The sequence below is a fragment of the Micropterus dolomieu genome, linkage group LG04 (assembly GCF_021292245.1).
Source record: "Micropterus dolomieu isolate WLL.071019.BEF.003 ecotype Adirondacks linkage group LG04, ASM2129224v1, whole genome shotgun sequence".
In the NCBI taxonomy this organism is placed as follows: Eukaryota; Metazoa; Chordata; class Actinopteri; order Centrarchiformes; family Centrarchidae; genus Micropterus; species Micropterus dolomieu.
The window spans coordinates 24,801,872-24,812,069 of record NC_060153.1 but is presented as its reverse complement, the minus strand read 5'-3'; the positions used below and the strand labels follow the sequence as shown (position 1 = coordinate 24,812,069).

The following is a 10,198-nucleotide window of genomic DNA, read 5'->3' as shown; positions in this document are numbered from 1 at the left end:
ATAATAATGACATTTTTCACCATTGACCTCTTTAGCTGCTGACCTCTGCTCAGACTCAGAAAGCACTTATTATAATAATATTGCCATGAATGCATAATTCCTGCATAATACCCTCTGTAGAAGGACACAACATGATGTAAACAGGGAAGGAGGAACTAGAAAGTGGAAGTAGAAAAGGGATTTGTTTATGAGTTTGATTGTTTGTTCTTTATGGGGCATCACAGGTCAGAACTTCGCCTCTGTCCTCGTGTTACCTCTAAATCCCAAGTTATTTACCTATGAATGCTGCACTAAAACAAACTCATGCTGCAGATTGAGCCTCGTCACCATTTCTAACCTGTTAGTGAAGTGTTGCGGTTTTATCTGCTGTGTGTGTTATATCGTGCTCTGAAAGGCACAGTCTCAGTGGATAACAGATTATTCATGGCCAAGACGTATATCTGCAGCGCTATAATTATAAGGATTACTTCAAGTGTTTTTATTTGGCTGTGAGTGGGGTGTGTGTTGGAGATGTTGTGTGCGCAGTGTACACACACACACTCATCTGCTATCATGCCATCTTGGATAAAGGACACAGTTATAGCCGTGACAGTATGCTACACCTAAAAGCTCATTGCTGTGCCAAATAAAGATGAATCGCTACACCTCCAAATCAAAGTGTTTGTACTTACCTTCCAGCAATTTAGCATTACACTTAAAGTTTTGGGACATGTAAGAGACAAAAAAGAATGATTAACAGCAGAGGTTGAAAATTTTAGTCCCTAGTGTGGATCAGGTTCCAAAAAACCCTACATTTCCCTCAATGCAACACAAAGGCATCTTTCATTATGGCTTTTTTTTTTTATTGAAAATTGCAAAATTTCCAGATAAATATGGCTGCATATAAACAGTTTCTTCAGAATAAGGATACAGAGAAAATATAGCCAGTAGGAGCAGCTCTTAATATAAAAATAGCCCTCTTAATATAAAAATAGGAAATATATATGTAGTCTTAGTAACAATAATAAGGATGATTTAAAAAAGAAAGAGAAACATTCAAATAAATAAAATCAAATAAATAAACGGTAGGAAATTATAACACAAGGGGAGAATTCAGTCTTTCTCAGCTCTTTACCTCAGTCCGGAAGTGTTTTAGGGTAGCATATATTTTTTGTTCTTTAGGACCTTTCAGAGTTTTTAAGGATTTCATATGCAATTTAAATTAATTTAAAAAAACAACCAATTTGGGAGATGATTTCACAATTCTACATTTGTGAATGAAAAATTTGGCTAGACATACAATTGTGTTACCACAGAGCTCATCATCCTTGCTTTTTGCAATATCAAACCAAATGTTATGTTGCCTATGGAGATAGAGGTTGAGAATGACATCTTTTGCTTGACCCATTTGTGTATATCACACCAAAATGTCTGTATCACATTACATGAGAAAAACATATGGTCCGTAGTTTCGACATCATTTTCACAAAATGTACACGTATTATCATCTATACCAAAGCCTAGTAAAGTCTAAGTAATTCTTTAGAGGGGTAAATGCTGATCATTACTTTGAAGTGTGTTTCTTTCACTTTGGGGGGTATAGGAAGTGTTAGGTACAGTGTTCTTAGTTTAGTAATTGAAACTTTATCAAATTTTTTGTCGGATGCCATTTTTATTTTGCCTTTCAGGGTAAAGGTATTCAGTGAAACACTTTCTAACAAAATGGTTAGTGCATTTTTTTAATCCAGAACAAAGATTCCTTGAATTGATAGCGGGGCCAATTGTGGTTGTATTGGATGATTTGCTAATATATTTCTTGTTAGAAAGATACATTTTTGGGTTAGTGCTCTCTGTAATTTAGTAAAGTCCAATTTTAAGGTTTGAATTTTTGTTTGATGCAAAATTTTTCATAATTTAAAAACTGTCTGTTGATATCCATTAAGTCAGCTATGAACCATATATTTCTTCCATACCAATCTTCAAAGAAGTGAGATCTGTTGCGGTGCAAAACATATCTCTTGTTCCAGAGTTCAGAGGTGTGGGGTGAGAAGTTATGTACATATAACATTTTCCAGTACAAGAGTATTTATTTGTGAAACTCTGACAATGATGTAGGTATATTGTCAACATTAAAGTCTGCCCTAAGAAGAAATTCTAATCCTCCATTTTTTTTGAATAAGTGAAGAATACCCATGTTAATCTTGAACATTGGGATGGTACCACTAGGTAATAGGACACAGCTATTGACTGAAGTGTTCGAGTGCCAAGAGAATAAATGGATGCTCCATCTTTCATAAAATATGTACTGTAGTGACAAGAGACAACTATAGGAGACAACTTGTGTTTTGGATTGTGCCCTGAATTACACATATGATGTTTGAATTCTGCAAGTCAAGAAAGCCCCAGTTTGTCACAAAACTGTGAAAGTACAAGACTGTGAAAATACACAGCGTTTTTTTAAACAAACTTTATTGGAATTCAATTTACAAACAGTCAGTCATTCCAGTTCATGAACACAGCATAGAGGTTTAAGATAATATGATGGTAGAAGGAGAAAAAGAATAAAAAGTTAAAATATATTTAAAAATAATAATAAAAAAGAAACTAACAAACAAAAAACAAAATACAAAACAAACTAAGAGAGATGAATGAGTAAGTAGGTGACAGACTATCTTAACAGTTGGTGACATAAGATATTTCTTAGGTGAATAGTTCTGAGTAGATATTACTTATTGAAATGCTTTTCTTATTTGATAAAAGTTTAAGAGACTCAAAGTAAGTATCAATTTTAATTAGGAATACTTTAAAACATGGGGTTGACTTAGAGTATTTAGCTTTGTGAATATGAAACTTCCCAAACAAAATAAAGAGATTCACAATGGCACATATGTTCTTATCTTTACATTTGAAGTAGGTAATGATATTTTTCCCTTCAACTGTGAATGCATGTGATATTCTAGATAATATGTAATTCTCAAAGCCCCTCCAGAATGTGATACAGAATGACAACCATGGAAAAGATGATTTAAAGTTTCTTGTTCTTTTTTTTTTTACAAAAGGTGCAATTGTTGTCAACAAGCATGAATTTTGAGATAAACATGTTGGTTGGATATATTTTGTGCAAAATTTTCAAATGTAATTCTCTAACTGTTTGTAATACAGAATCTAATAAGAACAAGCCAGGCCTTACACTAATTAATATCAGAAAAATGAAACTTCCAGTAAAATCTGCCACAGGGTATTATTTTCTCTAAATTTAAGAAGCATTTTCTCATGTGTTTGTTGTGCATTGGCTGCTCTATTATTTATCTAAAGAGTACATGTGAAACTAGGCACCTCATGTTGTTTTTTATAACTTTTCATTAGTTCCAATAAACCATTAGGTATAGATTTAAAGACTATTTTCTTTGAATGTTATTTGGAATGCCTTCTCTCTAAGAAAGGAATAGGCTACTTAATTAATTGACCATTCCCAATCAAATAAGTCCCTTAAGAAGATGATATTTCTATCATTCCAGTTTTGTAAATAAAGTGACTTGTTCCTCTTAGTGATGCATTCATTATTCCATATAATAGATTTGTGTGGAGATGAGTTTCAAGAATAACACAGCTTCCTGGCCAAAAGAGCTTGTTGATAAAATCGGGATAGTTTTAACGGCAACTTTGTGATATTATAGTGACACTTCAACAAGAATTGGAGAAATCCAACTTCTTTGAAAACGTTTGGGATAAAGTACCATAATGAATCTGGTGCTTTTAAACATTCTTCTATCCAGCCAGGGAGAATGATCATGAACCGTTCACAGAGTGTCGGTCATACTAGCGATACAATCCCTACTGTAGAGGGAGTGGGGTGGTGGAGGTACAGGGCCGGGGACACAGGGCATGGATCCATGATGATAAATATAGAAATTAATGTCAATAAAGCATGCTGTCAATATTTTAGAGACCCCTCAAAATATCACAAATCACTTTTATGGGAGCTGATGTCTTATTAAAGGGAGCTAAGCTCCCCTTGGCTAGTTCTCACCCTGTAGTTGTACCTATTTATTTGGTGTTCAGGCACTTATGTAGTCCAAAAGCTCCCTTCAGAGCCACAGCAGACATCATTACAAACTGAGTACTTCATGTGTAAAATTGGTAGAGTGCCCCTTTAAAGACCATAAACTTAACACATAAACACTACCTACAAACTGCCTCTACCTTGTTAATCTGGTAATGGTAATGGTATCAATGGAACAACAACAAGATTGAGTACAGCAGGATGCAGTTCATATAAGGGATTAAAATTTATGTGTAATCATCTAAACTCTTCTCTCATATCCAAAGTAAACATTACACAAAAAGGTAACTCCATCACACTTTTTCCTTTAGTAGGTATTATACTGTTATTGTATTTTATTTTATTGGTGCTGTATCAAAACATCTGACACTTTGTAATATTTTGACATGACTGTGTTGATGGTGATATTACACCTTGGAGCTTGGACCACGTTAGATTTTCTGTGTGGTATGTGTGTGTGTGTGTGTGAGAGAGAGAGAGAGAGAGAGAGAGAGAGAGAGAGAGAGAGAGAGAGAGAGAGAGAGGGAGGGAGCTGCTCCATAATGTGATGACGGCCTCCATCATCTGACATAATCAGGATGAATCAGCGAGTGCTGGGTTACATAAACAGATTCTTGTCCTAACCTCACCCTCACCCAGATTAGAAACTCCGCAGACACAGCTGCCAACAGCATGCTGATACTAGCCTTCAGGGTGAGGGCTGCTATAACAACAGGAGACTGCCACCTAAAGGCCAAAGGCTGACATTGCACTTTGTATACATCAGTTACACTCAGAGACAGTTTTACAGCATTGGGTCTTTATTAAAATTATGACAATAAAAACAATAATTAAAAGACTTTAAACCACTCTTTTGAGAATATAAAACAATGTACGATAATATAAGCAATTCTGTTGATATAAAAGATTATGTTAATAAATATGTTTCTCATTTCTAGATGAGAACAAACAACTGAGAAAGCGGCAGATTATTTACAGTTTTAAATTCTGCTTGATGTGAGAGACAAAAGCATACATGTTTTTAAGTTAAAATGCCCAAACAGACAAACATAAAGTTAAGTGACAAAAATACACAATGCTGCATTCACTGTACAATAGTTTTGCATATACTTTGTTTGTTGATTTGTCTTGTCTTTGTTAACTGAAGTTCTAACAGAACTCAGACCAAGATATCAGATCGTCTCAGCAGTAATACAGCTTGCATTGTTACTAAGCAGTCATGAGTTTGTTCAGCGTGCTATGAGATCCTACACAATATTCTATTGTGTTTTGTATTCTAACCCATATTACACACATTTTTTGGGTCTTTTGTTAGTGTTAATGCTTGCTTTCTACATGCCCACAGTGTGTACAGTGTTTAAGTGTCTAAGCTGCCTTTGTTGCTTAAAGCATGCTAACATTACACTATGAGTGTGTTCTTATACTAGTCCTCACAAAGAACACATTTACCCTCAGAGTGAGGACATTTTGGCCGGTCCTCAATTTTTTAGTTGGAGTAAGGACTAATTGGAGTTGGAGTAAGGATTGAGGTCATGTTGCTGTGATGGTTAAGGTTGAGGACAGGGGAAGTAACACTAAGGAAGGTCCTCAAAGAATAAATGTGTAAGTCTTTGTGTGCCTGTGAAAGGGTTACAGAAAAAGAGAGAAGCCCATTCTAACAACTTAGTCAAGTCTGAGTCATCAGTGTTATGTATAAATGTTATCAGGCTGAGTTCACAAAATCTAAGTTAGAACCTAGACTACCACATTAAAGGGTAAAGTACAGCTTTTAGTGTCTCCAGAGGGAGCTGCATGAATTCTGATAAATGGCCTCAAGTGATGTCACTTGAGACAGTGTCAGTTGGGGCGGAAGACTGCAAGTTTGAAAATGAATAAATCTGGGGTGTGGAGTTATAAAGAAGTGAGCTTACCAGAGCTCTGTAGCTTGCGCCTTGCTTTAGGCTAGCAGCTCGAGGCTATATCGGCTGTTATTAGCATAACACACACAAATCTCTAACAGAACTGGCAGCATTCAAATTGCATTGTGGGTAACGTAGACAACAATATCTCTGGTTCTGTTGCATCTATTTTGACACTTTTTAAAACTATCCATCAGGTGTCCAGTTATTATAGGAGTGCAGTGCTAAATCTGTGGAGTACTCTTTTAAATGTTATTTGTTAAGCAGTCATTACCTGCCAGTCACTCTTTAAGCAGTGGAAAACAACAATATGTTTAAAAAAAGAGATAATTTCATATGTTGAAGGCTTCTGAATTAGATTTCTCATTTGTCTTTTGAAGTAAACCAAAAACAGACAAGCAAACCAAACAATTCCTCCCAGGCAGCATACATACAAAGATTTGTGATGCCAACCTACCACTGGTTGTGTTGTCAGTTTTCATGTGGCCTACGTCTACATGTGGGCCTTTATTAATAACCACCCAGACGGGGAACATGTGCAGTCAGTATCTGAGGTCACTGAGTCCCAAATCCACCTTCTCATTGAATTGATTTGCATCAGAATTGGAGTCAATTAAAACTTATAGGAATATCCATGTCATCATAAGTCTTCTACTTTTCTTAATTCCTTTCTTTAAATGGCAGTGCTTTGTATGTATATATGTGTGTTTGTAAGTGTCAGGTGTGTCTCTTCATGTGCAGAGCTAGGTGGTCAGAGCGGGAGAAGGCCCTCTGACACAGCAGACACTCATAAGGTTTTTGGCCCGTGTGCTTGCGGTAGTGACGCGTCAGCTCATCTGATCGGGCAAATTTCCAGCTGCAGCCCTCCCATGAACAGTGGTAAGGCTTTTCCCCTGAAGAGTAAACAATAAAACAGATTGTAATTACCAAACAAATACATGAAATCACATCTTGAGACTAATCACGTCAGGCTCTTGTTGTTTCTGTGGTGGAGTCAATGGGGTGTACCTGTGTGGGTGCGGAGGTGAGCCTTGAGGTGTGAGCTCTTGGTGTAGGTCTTACTGCAGCCAGGGTATTCACAGCTGTGGATGGCAGGCCTCCTTTTTCCTGTAGGCCTACGACCACGCTTCCCCTCAACTCCACCAGGGGGCAGCTGTGGGCCAACCAGCAGGGGCTGCTGGTGAAGGGGTAGATGGCCAGCAGCCTGGCTGTGGGTGTAGTCACAGAAAAGGCTGGCATTGTGATTAAATTGTGGCATGTAGCTGTAGTGTCGAGGGTCAGTGGTCACAGCTTGAGGAGGTATGAACCTGCTGCTGGGGAAGGTCACCATGGAGGGGTGTTGCAGGGCATAGTAAGGGCTAAAGTCGTGTGACGAAACTTTGCTGAGGTTTCCTCTGCTGTGCCTCTCCACACTGCCTCCTTGGGGGAACCCAAACTGATCTACATTAGGTAGACTGGGAAATAAAGTGAGACCTGTCTGGTCGTCATTATAACCATGTTGGTACAGCTCTGGCTGGATGGACGTTGTGGTTTCAGCAGGGGACAGGAGCTCTGCCATGAGGCCCCCACTGCTCATCTGCAGATGCTCCTGTCCTGGTTGTTCCTTAAACATGGCCGCCTCTTGGAACCCTCGGTTTGGGTCCAGCTGAGGGAGCCGTTGATCAGTGTTGTCCAGAGAGGGGTTGCGGTCAGGTGATGGGCTGCTCCAATCAGAAAGCAAGAACTCAATGTCCCAGGATGCCTGGCTGTCATTGTCCAGTAGCTCCTCCGTCATGTGTTGAGAGACCTGCAGCTGCTCAGAGCTGCTCGGTGACAGTTTGTTGCTTAGAAAGTCCGGAGGGAAAGAGTCACCCTCAGACTTCCACACCTAGATGGTGTTGCAGAGCATTCACAAGTGATGATGACCAAGGAAAATATATTGTAAAAAGAAGATTTGTGCACACTGCTTTTGCATTTAAAGGATAGGCTCCAAATTTTTTAATTTTTCTTAAAAAACAATCACATGTTGATATGAACAAGCAATTGGATGCTTTAATTGTTCCTTCTGTCCGTACTGGCTGTAAAGAGATCCCTTTTTAAATACATGTCCAGTGTGATAAGGCACAAAATCCACAGTCCTCGTACGAATATAAAAAATATATACTCCATATATACGCTTCAGCAGTCTGAGTTAATCAAGTGGGTATCTCCCAAATTTACAGCCTCAAAAGACACAAACTTGATTTGTCTAACTCAGAATGCTGAATCCTCACATTAGATTCAGGTCAACTTACACATACAGAGGACTATATTTTACTCCCCATCACTTAGACAGTAACCGCTCTAGGAGGGGATTTGATTGCAGCATGGACAGCGGGGACAACTACTGTGACAAATCACTCACTGTTCATATGGGCATGTCAGAAAGGCTTCTAAACCTATCCTTTAAGATATTAATTGATCCAGTACATAGGAACAAGAGCAAGATTTATTGAAAATCGGGAAGCGTATCCTTCCCAAACAACAACCAAAAGCACTTTCAGTGCCACGGTAATAATTTATCTGTGAAATGTACAAATTATCAACACAATAATATAGATCATACAATGCAAAGGATTACTGTCATGCTATTCCCAGATATGGAATTACATTTGTCACAACTCTTCAGGTAAAATATTAGGTAGCAGTAGACACTATTCAAATCAATTTTTTTTTTCTCTGTCACTGTGCAGGAATCAAACACCTAAAGTCAACAGGATACTTACTTTCATACTGTCACTGGAGTGAGTGAGGTTGGAGAAGGAGCTGAATGAAGGGAGCACAGCCTGTGTAACTGCCATCAAGCACTTTGATGTGACGCCGATTGACAGTGGCAGCAACAAAAGTGAAGCTTCTCTTTTCTTTTTGCTTTGTCTGTCTCTTTATGTTTTTTACATGTCCGCCTTACGCTCAGCTAACATAAAGTCAAACCCCAGCTCACCAAAGCCACTCACCCCAGTTACAATCCACTCAGCGGCAGCAACAGGCCGCAGCAACAGGTTCCATTCCTCCCCCGCTATCTCTCCCTCCTCTCTCTTGTCTATCTCTGTCAGCTACGAGTCTAACTTCAAATCTCTCTTTTTCATGTAGGTTTTGACCGTTAGGAGGAGGAGCATAAGTGTGAGTTACTTATCTGGCTACTTTTCTTCATCCCTTATGTTCATTCACAATGACTAAAAAACTCTACAATCTCACCTCAGAGTCTCCTGTTCTGTGGGATTCAGAGCAAAAAGTCAACTCTGAAAAAATCAAGAGACATTAGTTTGTTAAATGCATCATATAAACAGACAAATAACTAGATATTTGTGCTAAGATCAAAGGCTAAACTAAGCACTTTACTGAATCAGTTTCCCCAGTATCTTAATATGGACAACAACATCTTTAAACAGGAATAAGCTAAATAAGATAAGAGGATAAGATAAAAAATAAAATACAAATAGAATTATAGATGAGAATACAGTTTTAGTGCAGTTACAGTTCCATAAAAAAAAGTTTAAAAGCAACTTCATTATGTACAGTATGTATTTGAAATTTTCACTCAGACAGAAGTGCCTAAACTAACCCAAGCCACCCAATCAGGGTTCTTCTGAGACAAAACAAGGAGGACGTGTTAAACTCATTTGTATATTAAATAAATACAAATAAAAATCAGCCAAAATAGGTGACATTTGTATAATTCCTTTGTGATTAAAGAATAATAATAATAATAAATAAATAAAATCTTTCTTAAGATGGAAAAATAAAATATATCAGGATACTGCAATAATCAACTCCAAGTAATATAAATTACAAGTAATAAAAACTAATTATAATTAATAATGAATAATTGTATCTTATTATATAGAATAATTAGTCAAGCCATTACAAAAATGCTGCAAAATGACTGCCTGTACTGCAAAGTAATGCAGGGCTCTTTATGTTATTTTTTAACTCCCAAGTAAAAAGGTCATGTTCGGCCAACATGTCTGAATAGATAAAATGTTTCATCACAAAGAGATCGCTTTTTTATGAGTCTTTTATTACAGAGCTACTTAGCCTACAGACATTCAATGTGAATACATAACACAAACAAATATTAATAGGCTAAATAATAGTAAAGAGGTAAGGAGGTTGGTATAGCTCATAAGCAAACATTCCAGCATGCAATACAGTTCATGATTCAGTTATGCAATTAACACCTCATCCCCTTTGTTGAGCCAGTACTGCTAAATGTTTTAACACACTCGAAAGACACACACAC

The 10,198-nt window shown here is 37.5% G+C and overlaps 1 protein-coding gene across 1 annotated transcript; it reads right to left on the bottom strand.

Annotated features, from left to right (window-relative positions):
• Positions 1–4,899: 4,899 nt before the first annotated feature.
• klf1 (Kruppel-like factor 1 (erythroid)) lies at positions 4,900–8,953 on the bottom strand. The gene is made up of 3 exons (XM_046046247.1): positions 8,685–8,953; positions 6,949–7,807; positions 4,900–6,833 (listed from the first exon to the last, which is right to left on the bottom strand). Exons 1-3 carry the CDS (start codon positions 8,757–8,759, stop codon positions 6,658–6,660), a joined length of 1,110 nt encoding a protein of 369 aa, XP_045902203.1. The 5' UTR covers positions 8,760–8,953; the 3' UTR covers positions 4,900–6,657.
• Between the last annotated feature and the right edge of the window lie 1,245 nt (positions 8,954–10,198).